At 41.1% G+C, this 27,375-nt stretch overlaps 2 protein-coding genes across 3 annotated transcripts in view; one reads left to right on the top strand and one right to left on the bottom strand.

Annotated features, from left to right (window-relative positions):
• The window catches only part of smarcad1b (SNF2 related chromatin remodeling ATPase with DExD box 1b), a 19,456-nt gene extending 11,797 nt beyond the window's left edge, over positions 1–7,659 (bottom strand). Inside the window, exons 1-6 of the mRNA XM_029769545.1 lie at positions 7,066–7,659; positions 6,508–6,640; positions 5,990–6,117; positions 4,978–5,075; positions 4,547–4,645; positions 4,248–4,326 (exon numbers count right to left, since the gene is read on the bottom strand). Of these exons, the coding sequence (XP_029625405.1) occupies positions 4,248–4,326; positions 4,547–4,645; positions 4,978–5,075; positions 5,990–6,117; positions 6,508–6,640; positions 7,066–7,138 (610 nt within the window). The 5' untranslated portion in view covers positions 7,139–7,659. The remainder of the gene's footprint in view (positions 1–4,247; positions 4,327–4,546; positions 4,646–4,977; positions 5,076–5,989; positions 6,118–6,507; positions 6,641–7,065) is intronic.
• A 2,009-nt stretch (positions 7,660–9,668) lies between these two features.
• LOC115204174 (small conductance calcium-activated potassium channel protein 2-like) overlaps positions 9,669–27,375 on the top strand; it is a 37,924-nt gene continuing 20,217 nt past the window's right edge. For both annotated transcript variants that reach the window (XM_029769546.1, XM_029769547.1), the window contains exons 1-2: positions 9,669–10,434; positions 10,775–10,870. In XM_029769546.1, coding sequence (XP_029625406.1) covers positions 9,673–10,434; positions 10,775–10,870 — 858 coding nt within the window. In that variant the 5' untranslated portion in view covers positions 9,669–9,672. The remainder of the gene's footprint in view (positions 10,435–10,774; positions 10,871–27,375) is intronic.

Raw genomic sequence — 27,375 nt, forward strand, 5'->3', positions numbered from 1 at the left:
GAGACAGACAGCAGGAGAGAGAGAGAGACAGACAGCAGGAGAGAGAGAGAGACAGACAGAAGAGAGAGAGAGACAGACAGAGGGAGAGAGAGAGACAGACAGCAGGAGAGAGAGAGAGACAGACAGAGGGAGAGAGAGAGAGACAGACAGCAGGAGAGAGAGAGAGACAGACAGAGGGAGAGAGAGAGAGACAGACAGAGGGAGAGAGAGAGAGACAGACAGAGGGAGAGAGAGAGAGACAGACAGAGGGAGAGACACACACAGACAGACAGAGAGACAGACAGACAGACAGACAGACAGACAGACAGACAGACAGACAGACAGACAGACAGACAGACAGACAGACAGAGCTACACCCCCCAGCTACACCACCACCAGCCCAGACACAGAGCTTCTACAGGACCAGATCAACCAGTGCAGGACCCAGCTGAAGAACTGTGTCCAGGAGCTGAGAGAGAGCCTTACCACAGCGCTTGAGGAGGTAAAAGCCACCATGAGGAAAGAGCTAGTGCAGGTAAAGGAGGAGTTGTCTGTCATCAAGAGGGTGCTACAGCACAGAGAACAGACTGTAGAGACTCCCAGAGAGAAGCTGCAGCCCCTCACCACCCCTAACAACCCCACTGACCCACCTTTACCCACAACCCCCCCCATACCGACAACACTTTACCCACACCCCCAGTCAACAAAGAGGCCCACATGGAGACACCTACTACAGAGAGAAGCTCTCTGGCCCCCCCTGACACACCCCTCCATGTACACAGGCCCTGTGTACTCCAGCCCCAGTCTGTAAACGCACTAATCTGGTAAAACCCACTGAGGTGGCCCTCATTGACTCAAATGGGAAATTCATCCAAGAAGATAAACTCTTCCCCCAACACAAGGTGTGCAAAATATGGTGCCCAAAAACACAGAATGCACTCCACATCCTGTCCCAGCCTGACTTTGGCACACCAGGCCACATCTTTATTCACACCGGCACCAACAACCTGCGAGAGGAGCAGGAGAGAGTAGGCAGCCTGGTCAACAGAGTAGCAGAGAGGGCCTCTGAGTGGTTCCCCAACTCCCACATCACCATCTCCACTCTGCTGCCCCGCAAAGACTTTCCCCGTACCATTCAGAAAGTCAACGCTGACATCACCAGAGGGTGTGGCCTACTCCCAAACGTACACGTTGCTCACCACCCAACAATCACCCCAGAGCATCTGCACGACCACTCCCACCTGAGGAAGCAGACAGTAGGGATGTTTGCCAAGTCTCTAAAGGACGTGGCACTTGGTAGACAAACACCCCATGCCGCACTGGACAGAGGAGCACCCAGAGACCCCTACCAGACCACTGCACCACCAAGGAGCCCCAGGCCCCTTCAACGCCACACCAGACCCAGTGCACCCCACAGGCCCCACACACCCCCAGAGCATCACCACTTCCATTGGCTTAGCCAGACTGGACCGGGCCCAGCCTACTATCCCGCACCAGACCACCATCTCTACCAGACCAGAGAGGAAGCCCCACGGCCCAGACCTGGCCCTCCTCCACTCCACAGGGCCCAGCCTACTACCCCTCACCAGACCACCACCTCTACCAGACCAGAGAGGAAGCCCCACGGCCCAGACCTGGCCCTCCTCCACTCCACAGGGCCCAGCCTACTATCCCACACCAGACCACCACCTCTACCAGACCAGAGAGGAAGCCCCCCAGCCCAGACCTGGCCCTCCTCCACTCCACAGGGCCCAACAGCAGGACCAGCGCAGCTACGCAGAGGTCGTCAGAGGACAGGAGAACCCTGTAGGATTAAGTGAGATTAAACAGCTCCTCCAATACATCTGCACTAAACACACACGGACGCATACACACACACACCACACACACACACACACCTATTGTACTAGAATTTACTTGTTCAATGAAAAGGAATATTTATATATATATTCCTATTCATTGAACAAGTAAATTCTAGTACAATAGGTGCGTGTGTGTGTGTGTGGTGTGTGTGTATGCGTCCGTGTGTGTTTAGTGCAGATGTATTGGAGGAGCTGTTTAATCTCACTTAATCCTACAGGGTTCTGCTGTCCTCTGACGACCTCTGCGTAGCTGCGCTGGTCCTGCTGTTGGGCCCTGTGGAGTGGAGGAGGGCCAGGTCTGGACCGGGCGGCTGCCTCTCTGGTGTATATAACAGAATAAATGTTAGCTGATATCCTGTTTATCTCACTCTTAACAATTTATTAGTTAGTAGTTACTGTATTTCTGACTGCTATTCTTTCTTTTTGCAACACGAAATCCCTATCAGGTAGCATGTGGAACATTCAGGGTCTAAACTCATCAACCTTTGGTCTGAAGAGTTTAGCACTGGAGTTCAACAAAAATCTTAAAGATGTTGACATCATCATTCTGCAGGAGACATGGTGTAAGGCTGACGTTGTCACTCACTGTCCCACAGGCTACAGAGAGGTCATTGTGCCATCACAGAAACACAGCTCTGTCAATAGAGGCAGAGACTCTGGAGGATTGATCATCTGGTACAAATCCGAACTACAAAATCTAATTGATCCCCTCAAAATTGGCAAATATCACATTTGGTTAAAACTAAAAAAAGAACTTGTACTGACAGAAAAAGATGTGTTCCTTTGCGCAATATATATCCCCCCCTCAGAATCCCCATATTACAAAGAGGAGATCTTCCCCACCCTTGAGGAAGAGACGTGCCATTTCCAGGCCCAGGGAAATAGCCTCATCTGTGGGGACACAAATGCGCATACAGGAACACTACCTGATCTAACGAGCACACGAGGGGACAGCTTTATTACAGGCCATACTGTTTCTAACTGTCTTAATCTCCCCCATAGAAACAACAGTGACAGCACCGTCAACAAAAACGGAAGGGATCTTTTACAGCTCTGTAGAAGCCTGGGTCTGTACTTTGTCAATGGTAGGTTACGGGGGGACTCTTTGGGGAGATTCACCTACTGCTCACCTCTTGGCCACAGTACAGTAGACTATATGATCACAGACATGGACCCTTTCTCTCTCAGCTCATTCACTGTCAAGCCACTAACACCTCTGTCTGATCACAGCCAAATCACGTTGTTCCTCAAAAGAACAGACCTGGAAACAACCACACATTCACAGCCCAGTAAGCTGTACAACATCAGAAATTCATACAGATGGGCCCAAAACAGCACAGAAGAATACCAGAAAGCAACCTGGAACCAAAATATCCAAACACTCTTAGATAACTTTCTGGATACCACATTCACTCACAGTAAAGAAGGCATCAATCTAGCAGTACGAAACATCAACTATATATTCAGGCAAACGGCAAAAGAAGCACAATTGAAATTGATAAAAAAACAAAACAAAAAAAAATCACAGATGACAACTGGTTTGATGCAGATTGTAAAATTATAAGGAAAAAACTTAGAACACTATCCAACCAAAAGCACAGAGACCCAAATAATGGTGAATTACGCCTTCATTACTGTGAGACTTTAAAACTCTATAAAAGTACACTCAGAACCAAAAAAGCACAGTACAACAGCAAGCAGCTGAAACTAATTGAGGAGTCCATAAACACAAACAACTTTTGGCAAAATTGGAAAAAACTAAAAAAATCTAAACAAGAGGAATTAGCGATACAAAATGGTGACATATGGACAACCCATTTCAAAACACTCTACAACACCGTTCAAATTGACACAAACGCAGAACAACGCCAAATTCATGAGAAGTTGAATGGATTAGAAAAAGCTATAAAGGACAATCAAAATCCATTGGACTCCCCAATTACTGACCAGGAGCTCTATAAGAAACTTCAGGCTCTCAAATTTTATATTATGATCTGTTATTGTTTATAATTGTATTACAATGTATATTGTATACATTGTTGTATATTGTATACATTGTTGCTTTGGCAATATTGACACAATGTTTTTCATGCCAATAAAGCAGCTTGAATTTGAATTTGAGAGAGAGCGAGAGACAGACAGAGAGAAAGAGCGAGAGACAGACAGAGAGAAAGAGCGAGAGAGACAGACAGAGAGAGACACAGACAGAGAAAGAGCGAGAGAGCAAGAGAGACAGAGAGCGAGAGAGAGACACACACAGAAGACGGACAGACAGACCGAGAGAGAAAGAGACACACACACACACACACACACCATGAAACACACGCAGACAGAGAGACACACACCATGAAACACATACAGACAGAGACAGAGACCCACACACACCATGAAACACAAAACTCTCACCCTCCTCTGAAAACATGTGCAGTGCTTCTAGGGTGTCCTCAAAGTGCCAATCATGCTCGAGAAGTACTTCTCTAAGCTCCTGTGTGTATGCAGGATAAGACAAACAGATAGTCGTAAACAACAAAACACCTTTTGTCAAAATAAATGATTAATATGCAACTCCCACTCATTTCAAACAATATTAGTCCACATTTGTCAACCATTTAAGGCCCTGATGAATTTGTTGTGGAAGTGCAGTGAGGGAGACCACAGGGCATGTTGTTGGCAGAGTGTGATTCTACAGCCGATGGAAGCCTCACCTCCTTGACCAGACGGGGAAACTTAGTCTGCAGTTTCCTCACCATGTCCTCCTGGCTCTTCCAGCTGGGCTCTGGACCCTCATCCTCAGAATCATCTGTCTGGCAGGACAGAAACACACTGGCGCATGAAGTCCCAAGGCAGGCAGACCAATTAGAGTGAGAGCTCCGCCCCATGCAAGCCTACCACCTCTCTACTGGAGAAGACAGATAATACATGAACAAGCAGGGTGGCAGTACATCATCTTGGTCAGGGTAATAACCTGGAGGTCGGAATCTCAGGTGGGCCATGCAGCTCTTGTACCCATGAGCGTGGCACTATTGCTGAATTGCTTTGGTGAATCTCTAGCTCAACACAGATCTCACATGTCCCCCCCGGTTTGGGGTGTCAGGGAGCCTGGAGGAGCGATAGGTGTGCAGACAGCTGGACTCACCACTGAATCCTCCTCAAGGGCTGGTTTCTTGCTGGCGTTTGATGCCCCACTCTGCTGGGAGCTGTCACACACCTCTAGTCTCCTCTTCCGGTCTGGGTCTAAAGCAGGACATTATTAACACAGCGTGAACACCATCACACTGTTTCTAGTTTGTGCTGCTGGGTATAGAAGTCTCAGTTAAATGTACTTTTCATGTTTCTCTAACCCAAGAATGTACTGTTAAAGCCTACCACTTTAACATCCAAGGACCTTATGTTATATTCAGAGGTAAACTGGCTCTGGCATCCAAAATAGCCATCTAAAAAGTGAATCGATTCTCATTGGTACGGTTGTAGAAACATAAAGCCCTCTACTTTCATAGCACAGCAAAGTCATTTCACAAATGGAAAATATACACTTACTGTACACAGTTCTAACACAGTTACAACACGTTTCTGACTTCCTTCTTCTGTAACACACACAGGTGTTCAGAGAGAGCTAATTAACACAGGTAGTTGACTGTATTCCTTCTGTTTTCTGTAAACAAGCGCTGCAACATGGAATTATGGCCATGTGGAAACCCTAACCCTATAAAAAAGGTGTGTAGTAATTGAACCTAATGTTTCCAAAACTGTACCCCAAGCGATGCGTGTTAATAATTAGAACAAGCGATGCGTGTTAATAATTAGAACAAGCGATGCGTGTTAATAATTAGAACAAGCGATGTGTGTTAATAATTAGAACAAGCGATGCGTGTTAATAATTAGAACAAGCGATGCGTGTTAATAATTAGAACAAGTGTCAGGGCTCTTAAAACTCCCTGGGCCAGAAGATACTATCATCAATAGGAGCTAAAGGTAGTTAGCCTCTATGAATGGGCTACCGTTTCACTAACTCATTGACCTCCATGTCACAGAGCAGGCTACAGAACATGAAACCACACATTCCATTCAATAGTATAGATTGCATCACTGTGAATATAATTGTATAACAGTAAGTATTAAGGCCAGGGATAGGATTAATGAACCCGTACCTTGACTTCCCAATATGTTTTTGGGGAGCTGGCTGTCATTTCTCTGTAGAGCAGTTTTGATCTCCGCCTCTCCCTCCTCATCTGACAGTATGATAACAGCACCCATAACTGGTTCCTTTTCCAGACTCCTTTAGCAAAGAAAGCATGAGTCTTGAATGATAAAAAAATGAATCCTCACGATTTTGATTAGTGTGTGTATGTGTCCAGTACTTGACTTGGACTGAAACAGGTCCCTCAAAGGAGCTCAAGCAGTAGAAAATGTGTGTATGGCACCACTACATCCACCTGCCTATTAGTATGTCACAGCTGTTACAAATCCCCCCAATCACTTGTACATGCCTTGTGTTGAAGGCCTGGTGCAGGTGAGAAGGATGGAGCCATGTGACCTGTGGCAGGTTAACTTAACTAGAATCTTGATGATATATGCTAATACACATGCTTTCCTCGACCCTGTATAAACCTAGAAGGGTGTGGTCTGATTTACAATATTTAGATGAGTTTGGTAGCAACTAACTTACTTCCCCGACAACATCATGGAAGACCCTGATATCTCCTCATCTGAATCAGAGTCTAGTACCACGCTTTCCATGCCTCTCACTGAGCCGGGCCCTGGGGGACGTTTGAGCTCTGGGGTCTCCGGGACAACAGTATCTGCAAGTGAAAAATGTCAAAGCAAAAAGAATCAACACAAAAGTGCCTACTGTGTGATCTGGATGGGCATGTTGACTACTTGTCAAAAAGGCCTTATTGTGATAGATAGTTGGTCTTTGGTTGGGGTTTCTATATGAGTAAAAACTGTCCAAACATGTCTTGGTTTACATTAGTGTCAATACTGGGTCTGGTATCAGGAACACCAAGGACCACCTTCGGCCAACCGGAAATAAAACCTTTTGGGATAAGTGTGTGGTCTATGTAAGCAAGGGTCATGTCTAGAAGGGATACAGCTTTTGTCAAATTGACGTCCAAATGTATATGTTAGGTAACCCTAACCCTTTTCCTAATTAACTAACCTGCTACGAAAAGTCAATGTTGACAAAAGCTGTGTCCTAGACAAAACCGTAAGTGTGCTCTATTACCATGTGTTTGTTGCCCCGTGAGATCTTCATTCACTGAGTCTGTGTTATGGTTGATACATCTTCTTTGATTCATCGTTGTAATATTATTTGATTCTGCTAGCTGCTACAGTATTATCCTACTCAAAATGAGCTCACGACAATTGACCACCGTAGCTGCAGTCGAGTGTTAAAAATGTGTGTCCGACCTAACAAGCATCATCGTGAAATCAAACAACCCGGCCTACAATGACCGTTCGCTCTCGGCAAGAATAGCAATCTAGCTAATGGATCCTTCACCAGAGAGGATATTAAACGTTATTCTGTTTTTCGATTGACGCTTATTAGCTAGCTAGCTGCCTTGCATTCCGTGTATGGAGAGAGATGTTGCTAACGGCGCTAATTCATGCATGTAAGATGCGTTCTGCAACGTGAATGATTCTACCTCTGACCTAGACTCGTAAAATAGCTAACTGCGTTCTTGCCATCGGGCGTCCTCTTTGCCGATTACATAAACATATTTACAACACTTCGTAACGTTTCATTGCTTAAAATAGCTAGCTAGCAACTTTGTTTCCGACGAATTCCGAAAACGACACGTGGGCAGTCCGAGCAGCCAATCAGAGACAAGTGCGCATTGCGATCTGGTGTAAAAAAAGAACGGCAGGATTTAAAGGGGAAACGCAGTCTGGAAGTGACAGACGTTGGGTTCTCTTCTCCAGGACCTTGGACAGCTCCCCTCATTTCAAGGTTTGGAGTCACTGCTGCATTGGTTAATTGTTCTAACCTGGACATCCCTTCATAATTAGAGAGTTTTATGAACCACGTAGTCTACTATATATTGAGCTCTACAATTATTTAAATAGTACATCTCAACCAGAACATGCATGATTCTGATTCAGGATTTAAAAATATTAGGCCTAGTTTGAGAGAAAGATTTTGGATGTTTGAAATATACTTTGTGGTTACAGCGGCACCCGAGACTTGTGGAGGATTCTGTTCAGGTTTTGCTTTATGGTTCCCCAGATGCTCAATATGGAGCAGTTACCTATATTTCCCCCGGGTGACATAACTCCTCCACTCCATTAAGAACACCGCTACCAGCGATCACATCAGTCTGAGGTTTCAGACGGCGACCCGCAGTCTGGCTGGATTGCAAGTCACATGGTCTCTGACCAATAATTGTAACCAAGATGAACAGGCACATACCTTGTGAAGTGAATATCCACCTCCAACATCCTGAGTGGATCAATCAGCACATCCGCAACACATAGGCTGCCTACTACCAGTTAATAAAACAATAGACAATGGTTTTGAGTGATACCATAGCATGTGTTCTATTCTGACCATGAACAATGTATTGTATCCTGAATAATGTAGTTGTAACTCATCTGGACTGAGCAACTAGTAAACCTATCACTGTCCATGTTCAAGAGTAGGCTACATGATTAGCCCTATTAACATACACTTGATACATTGAGAGGTTTGGTTGTTGAAACATAAACTGCTTAAAAATAATAGGCTATTTTATCTCCAATATATTATCTCCAATATATTATCTCCAACAGAGGGTTCCTGTCGGAATCGATTGTGCCTATCCTATCCCAGGAGTGGGGCTATATTTTTGGGCTCCCAAATGTGTCCAAGTGCAGTAGATTGTTTGTAGTAGATTTTTTTGTAGATAATGAGAGAGACATTAACACAATTTAGCTGTTCGTTAGCAAAAACACAGACATTGGCATGGGTCATTCATGGTGACAATTGTTTTTCTTCTTATGGTGTTGACGTTGCGTGTTTACCATCAACATGTTTATAGAGCCGTGACGTGCTTTCGACTGCGGTAGTCAGTGCGGCAGCCAATGAGCCCATTCAAACCCACACCGCCAAAATCCTCTGGTGACTTATGTGTCAGTAGGCTAGGCTACATAAAATGCACAAAACTTGTTTTCATGATTATTATCTCTTACCTTCAATACCAGCCTAAAATAGTGCATGCTGATAAAAGGCATTTTAACCAGAAGAATATTGGATGATGGAAAAACTATTTGAAGCTACATCTTTATAAGGCTTAACATTGTTTTGGTTGTTATTTCACGAATGCAACGGATATATGTGCATTTACAATGTAATCCAAGTTGAAATGTTTTATTGGCACCCACATAGACATTGTGTACACCAAACAATATATGATATGAGTTGTTTAGCACATTTGTTTTAGTGTATGGTAGGCTACCCCACTGTTATATTATAGTGAACATCAGTGTGAACATCGGTGAGAGAGCCAATGTACATGTATAGCAGTAGGCTTAGTTTAGGAGCCTATGGAATAACCTTACATTTCACCCTCAAGGATGTTATTGCTCATCGTGAGCAGTCTCACCTGTAAGATAGTTTTTCCTCTACTGACATGCTACTTTCCTTGGGTGAATATTCCAAAAGATGTTGCAACCTTTTCAATGACGTCAAGACAGTTGTGTTGGTCCTGTCTGTCCAATACGAGGCATCGCTTACATTCTACAGGAGCCGAAATGGGTCTCATCTTGCTCCGTAGCTGTCCTCCTTTACCTACCACAACGCCCTTCGGCGGGTGCATGGTGGTACTCGACTGCTGCTTTAAACAGCAGCACTGACATGGAAACCCCATTGCAGTTGAAGAACGATTTCTTTCAAGAGCAGCAGTTCCAGCATCACTGTAAGTATCATCACTACTGCGGACGAGAGGAACGGTTCACTAAGCAGCGAAACCAATGCTACACCTGCAAGAACTGTACCTGTGATGCAAGAAAAAGCCTCGTTTTTCGCGGGACGTCGGCGACCACTCAAGGAACTGTAAGGACGCCATCTGTAACGTCTTCGAGACAAGGTTGTCAATTAAGCGCCTGTGAGTTCAAGCCCTCCAGTCATGGTAGTTCACCCAGACATCACCACCATCAGCACTGCCACAATCGGCAGCGGGACAGCCCGAGCAGCAGCCACAAAGAGAGTAACTCGTATAACGAAATAGCCATGAGCAGCTGTAGATACAACGGCGGCGTAATGCGGCCGCTGAGCAACTTGAGCTCGTCCCGCAGAAACCTACACGAGTTTGATTCAGAGTCCCAGCCTTTACAACCAATTTCCACCGCGGATGCGTCGGACACCCTAGCATCTAAACCGGAGAACAATTCGACCACCCTGATGCCTTACGCATCGGGAGACGGAGGGGGTGGATGTAACAACAGTGGCAGTAAATCGGGTAAAAAGAAGAACCAGAACATTGGGCAAAAGCTTGGACATAGAAGGGCCTTGTTTGAGAAAAGGAAGCGCCTCAGCGACTATGCTTTGATCTTTGGGATGTTTGGGATCGTTGTTATGGTTATAGAGACTGAACTCTCATGGGGAGCGTATGGAAAGGTACGTATTCAACTCAATCCTGGTACGGTGCAGTAATATCTAGGTCGGGCAAATTAATTGACTGGCATGTTGAGTGGACCAGGAAAAAGAGAAAGTTTGATTTTAAAGTGCATTAAACCAGTAGTAGTATAGTCGCCTTGTTTTATTTACAAATCAAATATTTAGACAGTGAAGACTGAAGATGTATCCCGTAAACCATGCAATCAGCTATACCTTACATGTCTGGATAGGCTCGCGATCATTTAGTCCAGGTAGGCTTTTTCTTTTTTGAAAGATTACTACTGTTTGTTGTATGATTACATGTGCTGTTGTATCACTATTGCTATTTTTCTTTTTGCAGGAGTCCTTGTATTCATTAGCTCTAAAATGCCTGATAAGCCTTTCTACAATCATTCTTCTTGGTCTGGTTATCATATACCACGCAAGGGAGATTCAGGTAACATGGTTATTTTTCCTGTCATTGTCATTCACATCCCTACAGATTAACTATGGTTATATACGTGCCATACGTGTTATTACACATTTGCTATTTAAGTGCACAGTGCTGTCATTGCCTGTTAGTATGCGTGCGAGTTTGCAGAATAATTGTATTCAAGACATTGATGTGCTCAACCGACTTAAGTTTCAAGTTGTATTGTCACATGCACAGGACACAGCAGGTGTAAAACAGTACAGTTAAATGCTTATTTTGCCAGCTCTTTCCCAACAATGCACAATAAAAGGTAGTAATATAGATGAGATGAAAACATGTGAAACGTGAGAGAAGAAAAAAAGAAAAGAAACATGAGAATACAGTTATATACAGGTCTTATATACAGGTCTTATATACAGGTCTTATATACAGGTCTTATATACAGGTCTTATATACAGGTCTTATATACAGGTCTTATATACAGGTCATATATACAGGTCTTATATACAGGTCTTATATACAGGTCTTATATACAGGTCTTATATACAGGTCATATATACAGGTCTTATATACAGGTCTTATATACAGGTCTTATATACAGGTCTTATATACAGGTCTTATATACAGGTCTTATATACAGGTCTTATATACAGGGCTTATATACAGGTCATATATACAGGTCATATATACAGGTCTTATATACAGGTCTTATATACAGGTCTTATAAAGCGTACAGTCTTATACAGGTCTTATATTACAGGTCTTATATACAGGTCATATATACAGGTCATATATACAGGTCTTATATACAGGTATAATACAGGTTCATATATACAGGCTATTATACAGGTCAATATTTACAGGTTCTTATATACAGGTCTATATACAGGTCTTATATACAGGTCTTATATACAGGTCTTATATACAGGTCTTATATACAGGTCTTATCTACAGGTCTTATATACAGGTCTGATATACAGGTCCGTATATACAGGTCTTATCTTACAGGTCTTATATACAGGTCATATATACAGGTCTTATATACAGGTCTATATACAGTTCTTATATCCAGGTCTTATATACAGGTCTTATATAAGGTCTTATATACGGTCTTTATATTAAGGTCTTCTATACAGGTCTTTATATACAGGTCTTATATACAGGTCATTATATACAGGTCATATATACAGGTCTTATATACCAGGTCTTATATACAGGTCTTATATACAGGTCATATATACAGGTCTTATATACAGGTCTTATATACAGGTCTTATATACAGGTCATATATACAGGTCTTATATACAGGTCTTATATACAGGTCTTATATACAGGTCATATATACAGGTCTTATATACAGGTCTTATATACAGGTCTTATATACAGGTCTTATATACAGGTCTTATATACAGGTCTTATATACAGGTCATATATACAGGTCTTATATACAGGTCTTATATACAGGTCTATATACAGGTCTTATATACAGGTCTTATATACAGGTCTTATATACAGGTATATACAGGTCTTATATACAGGTCTTATATACAGGTCTTATATACAGGTCTTATATACAGGTCATAAGGTGCTTATATACAGGTCATATATACAGGTCATATATACAGGTCTTATATACAGGTCTTATATACAGGTCTTATATACAGGTCTTATATACAGGTCTTATATACAGGTCTTATATACAGGTCTTATATACAGGTCTTATATACAGGTCTTATATACAGGTCTTATATACAGGTCTTATATACAGGTCTTATATACAGGTCTTATATACAGGTCTTATATACAGGTCTTATATACAGGTCATATATACAGGTCTTATATACAGGTCATATATACAGGTCATATATACAGGTCTTATATACAGGTCTTATATACAGGTCTTATATACAGGTCATATATACAGGTCATATATACAGGTCATATATACAGGTCTTATATACAGGTCATATATACAGGTCTTATATACAGGTCTTATATACAGGTCTTATATACAGGTCATATATACAGGTCTTATATACAGGTCATATATACAGGTCATATATACAGGTCTTATATACAGGTCATATATACAGGTCTTATATACAGGTCTTATATACAGGTCTTATATACAGGTCTTATATACAGGTCATATATACAGGTCATATATACAGGTCTTATATACAGGTCTTATATACAGGTCTTATATACAGGTCATTATATACAGGTCATATATACAGGTCTTATATACAGGTCATATATACAGGTCATATATACAGGTCTTATATACAGGTCTTATATACAGGTCTTATATACAGGTCTTATATACAGGTCATATATACAGTCTTATATACAGGTCATATATACAGGTCATATATACAGGTCTTATATACAGGTCATATATACAGGTCTTATATACAGGTCTTATATACAGGTCTTATATACAGGTCTATTATACAGGTCTTATATACAGGTCTTATATACAGGGCTTATATACAGGTCATATATACAGGTCTTATATACAGGTCTTATATACAGGTCATATATACAGGTCTTATATACAGGTCTTATATACAGTCTTATATACAGGTCTTATATACAGGTCATTATATACAGGTCCTTATATACAGGCTTATATACAGGTCTTATATACAGGTCATTATATACAGGGTCTTATATACAGGTCTTATATACAGGTCTTATATACAGGTCATATATACAGGTCTTATATACAGGTCTTATATACAGGTCTTATATACAGGTCTTATATACAGGTCTTATATACAGGTCTTATATACAGGTCTTATATACAGGTCTTATATACAGGTCATATATACAGGTCTTATATACAGGTCATTATACAGGTCTATATACAGGTCTATATACAGGTCTTATATACAGGTCTTATATAACAGTCTATATACAGGTCTTATATACAGGTCTTATATACAGGTCTTATATAAGGTTTATATACAGGTCATATATACTGTCTTATATACAGGTCTATATAGTTACAGGTCTTATATACAGGTTTTATATACAGGTCTATTACAGGTCTATATACAGGTCTTAATATACAGGTCTTATATACAGGTCTATATACAGGTCTTATATACAGGTCTTATATACAGGGCTTATATACAGGTCTTATATACAGGCTTATATACAGGTCTTATATACAGGTCTTATATACAGGTCTTATATACAGGTCTTATACAGAGGCCTTATATACAGGTCTTATATTACAGGTTTATATACAGGTCTTATATACAGGTCTTATATACAGGTCTTATATACAGGTCTTATATACAGGTCTTATATACAGGTCTTATATACAGGTCTTATATACAGGTCTTATATACAGGTCTTATATACAGGTCTTATATACAGGTCTTATATACAGGTCTTATATACAGGGCTTATATACAGGTCTTATATACAGGGCTTATATACAGGTCATATATACAGGTCTTATATACAGGTCTTATATACAGGTCTTATATACAGGTCTTATATACAGGTCTTATATACAGGTCTTATATACAGGTCTTATATACAGGTCTTATATACAGGGCTTATATACAGGTCTTATATACAGGGCTTATATACAGGGCTTATATACAGGTCTTATATACAGGTCTTATATACAGGTTTAGTGCAGTTCCTTCAGTGACTTCAATGAGTGCACATACTCTGAAATGAAGTGGATTATTTCCAGGTTAAGTAGGCCTACATTTCCTCTTTAAAGGGTGACCTAATCCAATTATGGCGTGAAATCATTTCACTGACATCTTGACCCATACCTTGAAAACTTAAGCTGTAAAGCTTTAAGACTTCTGGTAATTTAAAGTACTAAAATATAGCTCTTGAAGTATAGGATTTATAAACACCTTCAGGAGGTCAGAAAAAGTGTCTTACCTTATCATAACCAAAACACTATTGCTCCATTGTTTATATTTTTCTTGTCATTGAAGACTTTATAAACCAATTGTGCATTTTTATTTTGCTCTTATGGAATGTCATTGCTTTCCCACTCTTAGCCAAATCAATATTTTACTATGATAGTGGCTGGCACTTACATCTCAAGATTGTGTCCTGCATCTTCCAAACCTCCAACAGTTAACTGGTCTGGATTGTCAGCTTCATTGAATAGTTCCAGCACTTGGACAAAACTACATTTTATGACCTTGCGTCAGAGCATTGTTGCATCACTTATGAGTGTTCTTCCTGCAATTCAGCACTTATGTCTTTGTTGTAGAACCATGTTATAAAACAATGAATGGTGCGGCCTCAGTGGTGTTCCTCACCAAGAGGTATAGTCTGGTCAGGAATCCATTACGCTGCTCCACATGAATGAAATTGACCAGAGAAGAAATGCATTTACCAACGCCAGGCATTTTCTTTAACCTTGCTGAGGCTGCATTGGGCGGGAGGTAGCCTAGCGGTTCATGTGTTGGGCTAGTAACTGGAAGGTCACGAGTTCGAATCCCACTAGGCTAATTGCCTGTATCCATTAGCCTAAATTTATATTTAAGCAATAATGCCTAAGGAGGTGTGGTATATGGCCAATATACCATGGCTAAGGGCTGTTCTTACGCACAATGCATATACCACAAACCCCTGAGATGCCTTATTGCTATTATAAACTGGTTAACAACTTAATTTGAGCAGTTAAATAAATATTTTGTCATACCCGTGGTATATGGTCTGATATACCATGGCTGTCAGCCAATCAGCATTCAGGGCTCGAACCAACCAGTTTATAATTAGGATTTTAAAGCCCCCTGAGGGATATCAATCATTGAAATTGCTCAACAGTAAAACATGGCTACCTTTCAAATGGCCTACTGTAAAGCTTTCTTTTCTGCATGGGATGAGAGAAACATTTATTGATCATTGCCATATTTTGATACATAACCAAACCATTTACATTTCCTCAGAAATAGTTCTCTATAGTGTGAAGTGTAAACTTCCAAGATGGTATGATTTCCATGGTTCTTACTTAGTTGTCTTTTTATTTCTAGACATCAATTTGAGATTTCATGAATCAAACCATTTTCCTGACAACATCAAAGGGAAGCAGTATTGTGAATGACTATTGTGATTATGGAAAAAGCACAAATATGCTGAGGGTTGTTTTGGCTCAGTGATATTATTTTCAAAGTAAAATGGGTTGTAATGTGTTTGTTTATATTAGAAACATCAGATTGATACGTGTAGTTAATATTCAGTTATTAGATTTTCATATCCTTCATTCTTATTCAAACTGGTATATGACTCAATATCGCAATTCTCACCTTGGCTAGTGATTCTCACTTCAATTCCATATCAACCGTTTGCAGCTATAGTATTACTCAACACTATCCTTAGTCACCCAGGTTGTGGCCCCACTCAATGGCTCTTTTATTGCTGCTTGCAGCTGTATCAGTAGTGGTAGTATTGGTATATCGCTCTAGCGCAGAGCTTGCACCCTATCCTGCACTTTGTATGGGCTATTTTCCATCCTCAGTGAGATAGATTATGCATGCGTATCCATCTGTACTCACAGATGCCTGTCAAATATAGATGTATAGTTCAGACTGAAGAGAGGTGCCCACACTCTACACTAGCTTCTTGAAAGTCATCTACTTGTCCCAACTGTATAAGCTGGAAAGAGTTGACTTCCACACCTTTCTGGGCTGCTTTGACAGTACAGGGACACCCCTTTTGTTTTCAGTGTCTGAAATGTCCCAAGGTCAGTCAGAGGATATCTCTTGGACACAGACTGTCACAGGCAGGCTTAGGGGACACACCTTGTACATGATGGCAAGGATTGGTGACATGGTACATTAAAAAGATTTCTCTCCGTCTTCTCAGTGTGATGTCTCAAGGTTCAGAGACCCTCCAGACTTCTCTATACCATTAGAAGCCATCCCCAGAAATGTTGTAGGATATGCTATTTCAGGTAATACAATCTGTTCAAGGTATGATACAGACGTCATGTCGTTTGGTGACAGCTAGTAATCTATAATAATTGTGTCCTTTGTTTCCTCTGGTGGCAGGCAGCCGTCTAGGGTGGTGTGTGAACTTAGCTCAGCTTGAAAGCTTGGAAGCTGGGTTTGTACTCTGATTTAGATTTGTCACTGTCACTATTAAGGATTCATATTACCAAGAGAAATGCTCTAAGCATGACGTTTGCCCTCTCTAAGATGATGATTACTTTAAAAGGACTGTGAGGGACACTTTGATATGTGACTTTGGTTTCTCCTTGAGTTAATGTTTATTTGCCAAGAGGCTTTTATGTAAAGGCCAATATAGTGTCCATGTACAATTTTATGTAATCACAGAAATCTACCCTTCCTTCAATTGGTTGTCATAATAATAGGTTGAGTCCCAGCTGTCATTCTGTCGTGACTAAAGTCAGCCTTGCCTAGCTTAGTGTGTGTGTGTGTCCTGTGTTTGTATTAGAGACACCATTGTGTTACTGCAGGAGATGCTATGCGTTTCTCACAGTGAAATCTGTCCTCAACCTGAGTCGTCAGACTGGAGTCAGATAGCCATTGCTGGCTGGTGACCTCAAAGCTTTCACTGAACAAACAGGCTTTCAAGGGCACAGATACAGTTGAAGTCGGAAGTTTACATACACCTTAGTCAAATACACTTAAAATCAGTTTTTCACAATTCCTGACATTTAATTCTAGTAAAAATTCCCTCTCTTAGGTCAGTTAGGATTACCACTTTATTTTAAGAATGTGAAATGTCAGAATAATAGCACAGAGAATTATTTATTTCAGCTTTTATTTCTTTGATCACATTCCCAGTGGGTCAGACGTTTACATACACTCAATTAGTATTTGGTAGCATTGCCTTTAAATTGTTTAACTTGGGTCAAACGTTTCGGGTAGCCTTCCACAAGCTTCCCACAATAAGTTGGATGAATTTTGGCCCATTCCTCCTGACAGAGCTGTTGTAACTGAGTCAGGTTTGTAGGCCTCCTTGCTCACACAAGCTTTGTCAGTTCTGCCCACAAAATTTCTATATGATTGAGGTCAGGGCCACTCCAATACCTTGACTTTGTTGTCCTTAAGCCATTTTGCCACGACTTTGGAAGTATGCTTGGGGTCATTGTCCATTTGGAAGACCCATTTGCGACCAAGCTTTAGCTTCCTGACTGATGTCTTGAGATGTTGCTTCAATATATCCACATAATTTCCCATCCTCATGATGCCATCTATTTTGTGAAGTGCACCAGTCCCTCCTGCAGCAAAGCACCCCCACAACATGATGCTGCCACCCCTGTGCTTCACGGTTGGGATGGTGTTTTTCGGCTTGCAAGCCTCCCCCTTTTTCCTCCAAACATAACGATGGTCATTATGGCCAAACAGTTCTATTTTTGTTTAATCCGACGAGGACATTTCTCCAAAAAGTACGATCTTTGTCTCCATGTGCAGTTTCAAACCGTAGTCTGGCTGTTTTTATGGCGGTTTTGGAGAAGTGGCTTCTTCCTTGCTGAGCGGCCTTTCAGGTTGTCGATATAGGACTCGTTTTACTGTGGATATAGATACTTTTGTACCTGTTTCCTCCAGCATCTTCACAAGGTCCTTTTGCTGTTGTTCTGGGATTAATTTGCACTTTTCGCACCAAAGTACATTCATCTCTAGGAGACAGAACACGTCTCCTTCCTGAGCGGTATGACGGCTGCGTGGTCCCATGGTGTTTATACTTGCGTACTATTGTGAATTATAAGTGAAATAATCTGTCTGTAAACAATTGTTGGAAAAATGACTTGTGTCATGCACAAAGTAGATGTCCTAACCGACTTGCCAAAACTATAGTTTGTTAACAAGAAATTTGTGGAGTGGTTGAAAAATTAGTTTTAATCACTCCGACCTAAGTGTATGTAAACTTCCGACTTCAACTGTACTCTGTCTCTCTGTCTGAACAGGTTGATCATGTTTGCTACCCCATGCACTATATTTGATCAGAAACATAGATGTTATATCATTTATATGAGAAACATGTCTCCAGCTAAAGCAATCCAAACAAAGAGAGATTTACTTATGATATTCTCTTTTCATATAGTGGTGCATATTTTTGAATTTCAATTGAATGCTACACTTAGAGAAACTATGTTATCAAGTAATCACTTGATTTCAGATGTAAAGAAAATGTAACCTACAGCTTGAGATTTACTCAGCAAAGTGGCCTCTTAGTGCCTCACTTTGATATCATAAATAAACCATTGCATTCATTTCTTATTGGGCTGAACCTCTCAACCTAATTCCCTAATGAGATTGAGCGATTTGTTTGTCTCAGTTACAAGATATATGTTCCTATCTCCACATTACATAGATTAAATATTGAGCTGGACTCCATTAGTTATATTGAGAATTCTGAAACCAGTAACCAACCCAAGCTGCTTGAACTCCTATAGGAGTGGCAGGTAGCCTAGCAGTTAGAGCGTTGCGTCATTAATCGAAAGGTTGCTCGTTGATTTGCCCTTGAGCAAGGCACTTAACCCTAATTGCTCCAGGGTCACTGTTGATAATGGCTGACCCTGGCCATGACCTCACTCTCTGAGGGTGTCTCGGGGGGGGGGAGTTGGGATATGCAAAAAACACATTTCCAATTCACACGTGTGTAATAATACATTTACATTTACATTTAAGTCATTTAGCAGACGCTCTTATCCAGAGCGACTTACAAATAATACACAGTTGTACATGTGTGAAATAGGACAAATATAAGCTCCCACCTAATTATTATTATTATTATTATACAGTATATGGGTGAATCAATGTAAGTGGTGTATATTGCTGTCCCCCCCCACCCCCAAAAAACAATTTAAAAAACAGTTAAGTGTCCAAACTTAGGACATTTATTTACACCATCATATGTTCTAGTTCTATCCAAGGCAATAACAAACATATTGTTAAATTAATTAGTTCAAAGTCAGTGTTGATACACCTATTTCTATTGAGAGGTGGCTGTCCCAATCCGTGACTCCTAAACTTCATGTTTGAAAATAAAGCAATCAGTGATTTTTTTAACACTTATTTCAATAGAACCTCTTGAGTTGATCTATTATTACACTGAAAGATACTGATCTAATTATTCGTTTTGTTTATTTTTTTAAATCTCTGAAAAATGCTGTCCCCACTTTTGATGTCACTACCGAAGCACACACTTTAAAAGACAGTAGAATGAATGTGCCTTAAGCCACAACACTACAAATATCACCAGGAGCTGGGATTGCAACCCTCTCCACTATGGCCAAATGGTGAGTAGTCGGTCTGCAAACATTTTTAGAAAATAAATGAGCAAATTGGATGAATCTTAATTAACCTCTTATGGCTAGGGGGCAGTATTTTCACGGCTGGATAAAAAACGTACCCGATTTAATCTGATTATTAGTCCTGCCCAGAAACTAGAATATGCATATAATTATTAGCTTTGGAGAGAAAACACTCCACAGTTTCTGAAACTGTTTGAATGGTGTCTGTGAGTATAACAGAACTCCTATGGCAGGCAAAAACCTGAGATGCTTCTGTTCAGGAAGTACCCTGTCAGACCTTTTATTTTCTTTGTTTGACATCTCTCCCAAAAACTAAGGATCTCTGCTGTTACGTGACACTTCCCACGTCTCCAATGAAGTCTCAGAGCCCGGGAAAAACAGGAATGACGTAATTCAAAGCCCTGGCTGAAACAAAGGAGAGCAAAAGCTAAGTGGTCACTCAGTGGACTAAGCCTTACGCTCGCGACCCGCCCCGCCCCCGGCTTTCGGTTTTTCCCTCAGTATACAGACAGACAGATTCCCGGTCGGAATATTATCGCTTTTCTACGAGATAAATTGCATAAAAATTGGTTTTAAACAGCGGTTGACATGCTTCGAAGTACGGTAATGGAATATTTAGAAATTTTTTGTCACATTCTGCGTCATGCTCGTGGCCGAGATTTAGCGTTGGGATAGTGTCTAGAACGCACAAACAAAACGTCTTGATGGAACATAAGGATGGATTATTTGGGACCAAACCTACATTTGTTATTGAAGTAGAAGTCCTGGGACTGCATTCTGACAAAGAACAAGCAAGGTAAGAACATTTTTCTTATAGGAAATGTGATTTTGGTGAAGGCTAAACTGGTTGGGTGTCTAAATAGCTAGCCCTTGATGGCTGGGCTATGTACTTAGATTATTGCAAAATGTGCTTCATCCGAAAAGCTATTTTAAAATCGGACATATCGAGTGCATAGAGGAGTTCTGTATCTATAATTCTTAAAATAATTGTTATGCTTTTTGTGAACGTTTATCGTGAGTAATTTAGTAAAATCACCGGAAGTGTTCGGTGGGAATGCTAGTTCTGAACGTCACATGCTAATGTAAAAAGCTGGTTTTTGATATAAATATGAACTTGATTGAACAGACATGCATGTATTGTATAACATAATGTCCTAGGTGTGTCATCTGATGAAGATCATAAAAGGTTAGTGCTGCATTTAGCTATGGTTTGGGTTTATGTGACATGATATGCTAGCTTGAAAAATGGGTGTCTGATTATTTCTGGCTGGGTACTCTGCTGACATAATCTAATGTTTTGCTTTCGCTGTAAAGCCTTTTTGAAATCGGACAGTGTGGTTAGATAAAGGAGAGTCTTGTCTTTAAATAGCTGTAAAATAGTCATATGTTTGAAAAATGGAAGTTTTCGGATTTTAGAGGAGTTTGTATTTCGCGCTCCGCCCATCATTGGATATTGGAGCAGACGTTCCGCTAGCGGAACGTATTTTTAAGAGGTGTCACTACCAAATATCTAATACAGTTGAAGTCTGAAGTTTACATACACCTTAGCCAAATACATTTAAACTCAGTTTTCACAATTCCTGACATTTAATCCTAGTAAAAATTCCCTTTCTTAGGTCAGTCAGGATCACCACTTTATTTTAAGAATGTGGAATGTCAGAATAATAGTAGAGAGTGATTTATTTCAGCTTTTATTTCTTTCATCACATTCCCAGTGGGTCAGAAGTTTACATACACTCAATTAGTATTTGGTAGCATTGCCTTTAAATTGTTTAACTTGGGTCAAACATTTCGGGTAGCCTTCCACAAGCTTCCCACAATAAGTTGGGTGAATTTTGGCCCATTCCGAATCAGGTTTGTAGGCCTCCTTGCTCGCACACGCTTTTTCAGTTCTGCCCACAAACGTTCTATAGGAAAAAATTGAGGTCAGGGTTTTGTGATGGCCACTCCAATACCTTGACTTTGTTGTCCTTAAGCCATTTTGCCACAACTTTGAAAGTATGCTTGGGGTCATTGTCCATTTGGAAGACCCATTTGCGACCAAGCTATAACTTCCCAACTGATGTCTTGAGATGATGCATCAATATATCCACATAATTTTCCATCCTCATGATGCCATCTATTTTGTGAAGTGCACCAGTCCCTCCTGCAGCAAAGCACCCCCACAACATGATGCTGCCATCCCCATGCTTCACGGTTGGGATGGTGTTCTTCGGCTTGCAAGCGTCCCCCTTTTTCCTCCAAACATAACGATGGTCATTATGGCCAAACAGTTCTATTTTTGTTTCATCAGACCAGAGGACATTTCTCCAAAAAGTACGATCTTTGTCCCCATGTGCAGTTGCAAACCGTAGTCTGGCTTTTTTTATGGCGGTTTTGGAGCAGTGGCTTCTTCCTTGCTGAGCGGCCTTTCAGGTTATGTCGATATAGGACTCGTTTTACTGTGAATATAGATACTTTTGCACCTGTTTCCTCCAGCATCTTCACAAGGTCCTTTGCTGTTGTTCTGGGATTGATTTGAACTTTTCGCACCAAAGTACGTCATCTCTAGGAGACAGAACACGTCTCCTTCCTGAGCGGTATGACGGCTGCGTGGTCCCATGGTGTTTATACTTGCTTACTATTGTTTGTACAGATGAACGTAGTTCCTTCAGGCTTTTGAAAATTGCTCCCAAGGATGAACCAGACTTCTGGAGGTCTATAATTTGTGGCAGATTTCTTTTGATTTTCCCATGATGTCAAGCAAAGAGGCACTGAGTTTGAAGGTAGGCCTTGAACTACATCCACAGGTACACCTCCAATTGACTCAAATGATGTCAATTAGCCTATCAGAAGCTTCTAAAGCAATGACATCATTTTCTGGAATTTTCCAAGCTGTTTAAAAGCACAGTCAACTTAGTGTATGTAAACTTCTGACCCACTGGAATTGTGATACAATGAAGTAATCTGTCTGTAAACTGTTGTTGGAAAAATTACTTGTGCCATGCATAAAGTAGATGTCCTAACCAACTTGCCAAAACTATAGTTTGTTAACAAGAAATTTGTGGAGTGGTTGAAAAACAAGTTTTAATGACTCCAACCTAAGGTTATGTAACTTCCGACTTCAACTGTACATCAAAAAATATGTAATGTATGATTTTAGGACTCAAATATATTTGCTGGTATGTACACTGCATTCGGAAAGTATTGAGACCCCTGGACTTTTTCCACATTTTGTTACGTTACAGCCTTATTCTAAAATTGATTTAAGCATTTTTATTTCCTCAACAATCTACACACAATACCCATTTTTTTGCAAATGTATTAAAAAAAACACACATTTACATAAGTATTCAGACCCTTTACTCAGTAATTTGTTGAAGCACCTTTGGCAGCGATTACAGCCTCAAGTCTACTTGAGTATGGCGCTACAAGCTTGGCACACCTGTATTTGGGTAGTTTCTCCCATTCTTCTCTGCAGATCCTCTTAAGCTCTGTCAGGTTGGATGGGGAGCGTCGCTGCACAGCTATTTTCAGGTCTCTCCAGAGATGTTCGATCGGGTTGAAGTCTGGGCTCTGGCTGGGACACTCAAGTACATTGAGACTTGTCCTGAAGCCACTCCAGCGTTGTCTTGGCTGTGTGCTTAGGGTTGTTGTCCTGTTGGAAGGTGAACCTTCGACCCAGTCTGAGGTCCTGAGCGCTCTGGAGCAGGTTTTCATCAAGGATCTCTCTGGACTTTGCTCTGTTCATCTTTCCCTCAATCCTGACTAGTCTCCCAGTCCCTGCCGCTGAAAAACATCCCCACAGCATGATGCTGCCACTACCATGCTTCACCGTAGGGATGGTGCCAAGTTTCCTCCAGATGTGATGCTTGGCATTCAGGCCAAAGAGTTCAATCTTGTTTCTCATGGTCTGAGAGTCCTAGTTGCCTTTTGGAAAACTCCAAGCGGGCTGCCATGTGCCTTTTACTGAGGAGTGGCTTCTGTCTGGCCACTCTACCATAAAGACCTGATTGGTAGAGTGCTGCAGAGATGGTTGTCCTTCTGGAAGATCCTCCCATCTCCACAGAGGAAGTCTGGAGCTCTGCTAGTGACCATCTGGTTCTTGCTCACCTCCCTGACCAAGGCCCTTTTCCCCCGATTGCTCAGATTGGCCGGGTGGCCAGCGCTAGGAAGAGTCTTGGTGGTTCCAAACTGTGGCCACTGTGTTCTTGGGGACTTTCAATGCTGCAGGCATTTTTTGGTACCCTTCCCCAGATCTGTGCCTCGACACAATCCTGTCTCAGAGCTCTACAACAATTCTTTCGACCACATGGCTTGGTTTTTGCGCTGACATGCACTGTTAACTGTGGAACCTTATAGACAGGTGTGTGCCTTTCCGAATCATGTCCAATCAATTGAATTTACCACAGGTGGACTCCAATCAAGTTGTAGAAGCATTTCAGGGATGATCAATAAAAACAGAATGCACCTGAGCTCAATTTCGAGTCTCATAGCAAAGGGTCTGAATATTTATGTAAGTAAGGTATTTGTTTTATATTTGATAATTTATAAAAAACAGTTTTTGCTTTGTCATTGAGGGATTGTGTGTAGATTGATGACAAAAAAAGAATTTAATCAATTTTAGAATAAAGCTGTAACGTAACAAAATGTAGAAAAAGTCAAGGGGTCTGAATACTTTCCGAATGCACTGTACATCTGTCCAAATTAAAGATCACCATCGCCAGCAGTGGGGCTCCAACCATCCAACAGCTCAAACATTGACATCTATTTGGCCAAAACATATTGACATCTATAATGTGCTATACTGTACTGTACCCTACGGTATTCTACTGTACTGTAGTGTGCTATACTGTACTGTACTCTACTGTACCCTACTCTACGGTATTCTGTGCTTTACTATACTGTAACCTACTGTACTGTAGTGTGCTATACTGTACTGCACCCTACTCTACGGTATTCTACTGTAGTGTGCTATACTGTACTCTACTGTACCCTACTACGGTATTCTGTGCTTTACTATACTGTAACCTACTCTACTGTACTGTGCTTTACTATACTCTAACCTACTCTACTGTACTGTGCTTTACTATACTGTACTGTGCTTTACTATACTGTAACCTTCTCTACTGTACTGTGCTTTACTATACTGTAACCTACTCTACTGTGCTTTACTATACTGTAACCTACTCTACTGTGCTTTACTCTACTGTAACCTACTCTAATGTACTGTGCTTTACTATACTGTACTGTGCTTTACTATACTGTAACCTTCTCTACTGTACTGTACTTTACTATACTGTAACCTACTGTACTGTGCTTTACTATACTGTAACCTACTCTACTGTGCTTTACTATACTGTAACCTACTGTACTGTGCTTTACTATACTGTAACCTACTGTACTGTGCTTTACTATACTGTAACCTACTCTACAGTATTCTGTGCTTTACTATACTGTAACCTACTCTACTGTACTGCACTATACTGTAACCTACTGTACTATACTGTAACCTATTCTACTGTACTGTACTATACTGTAACCTACTGTACTGTGCTTTACTATACTGTAACCTACTCTACTGTGCTTTACTATACTGTAACCTACTCTACTCTACTGTACTGTGCTTTACTATACTGTAACCTACTCTACTGTACTGTGCTTTACTATACTGTAACCTACTCTACTGTACTGTGCTTTACTATACTGTAACCTACTCTACTGTGCTTTACTATACTGTAACCTACTCTACTGTACTGTGCTTTACTATACTGTAACCTACTCTACTGTACTGTGCTTTACTATACTGTAACCTACTCTATTGTGCTTTACTATACTGTAACCTACTCTACTGTACTGTACTATACTGTAACCTACTGTACTGTACTATACTGTAACCTACTCTACTGTACTGTACTATACTGTAACCTACTGTACGGTAGTGTAGTGTGCTCCACTACATTGTGCTCTAATTTATTGTACTCATACTGTACTGTACTGTAAACTACTGTACTGTGCCCTACTTTACTCTACTTGAGTTTCTTACAATTGAAGAAAGGGCCCATGGACTCTATCTAGTGGTCTTGATCTTGAGACCACTCAAGACCACATAAATTCAGTCTTTAACTTGTTATGGTCTCAACTCACTGGGCCTGGATCTTGGGACCAATGTCCTGGTATAAATCTTGGCTCCTGGATATGAACTTACTCCTTGGTTTACAAAGGAACAGAAAGGAATTATATAAACCAATAATTTTGATTCCACCTCCAAATCGATCCCGCTCCAAGGTACAGGCCTCAGTGTAACACTCATTCCTTCGAAGATAAACGCGAATCCGACCATCACCCCTAGTGAGACAAAACCGTGACTCGTCAATGAAGAGCAATTTTTGCTAGTCCTGTCTGGTCCAGCGACGGTGGGTTTGTGCCCATAGGCGACATTGTTGCCAGTGATGTCTGGTGAGGACCTGCGTTACAACAGGCCTACAAGCCCTCAGTCCTGCCTCTCTTCGTCTATTGCAGACAGTTTGAGCACTGATGGAGGGATTGTGCGTTCCTGATGTAACTCGGGTAGTTGTTGTTGCCATCCTGTACCTGTCCCGCAGGTGTGATGTTCGGATGTACCGATCCTGTGCAGGTGTTGTTACACGTGGTCTGCCACTGTGAGGATGATCAGCTGTCCGTCCTGTCCCTCTGTAGCTCTGTCTTAGGCGTCTCACAGTACGGACATTGCAATTTATTGCCCTGGCCACATCTGCAGATTCACGCAGATGAGCAGGGACCCTGGGCATCTTTCTTTTGGTGTTTTTCAGAGTCAGTAGAAAGGCCTCTTCAGTGTCCAAGGTTTTCATAACTGTGACCTTAATTGCCAACCGTCTAAGCTGTTAGTGTCTTAATGACCGTTCCACAGGTGCATGTTCATTAATTGTTTATGGTTCATTGAACAAGCATGGGAAACAGCGTTTAAACTCTTTACAATGAAGATCTGTGAAGTTATTTGGATGTTTAAGAATTATCTTTGAAAGACAGGGTCCTGAAAAAGGGCCGTTTCTTTTTTTGCTGAGTTTAGCTAGCTAATAAGCTTGTGTATGCAGAGCGGCACCAGAATTAAAATAAAAGCATGTCTTACCTTTTAGTAGCTAATAAATCCAATATGAAATGTGGTGTTTATAGTATCCTTAACTAGCATTGAAAGGTTAATCCATTCTTGTCTAATAAAAAATCTTTCCCCCTAATTTCTGAATCACGCTTGTAACATCAGTACGCTACTAGACTATGC

Source organism: Salmo trutta, chromosome 12, assembly GCF_901001165.1.
Source record: "Salmo trutta chromosome 12, fSalTru1.1, whole genome shotgun sequence".
NCBI lineage: Eukaryota > Metazoa > Chordata > Actinopteri > Salmoniformes > Salmonidae > Salmo > Salmo trutta.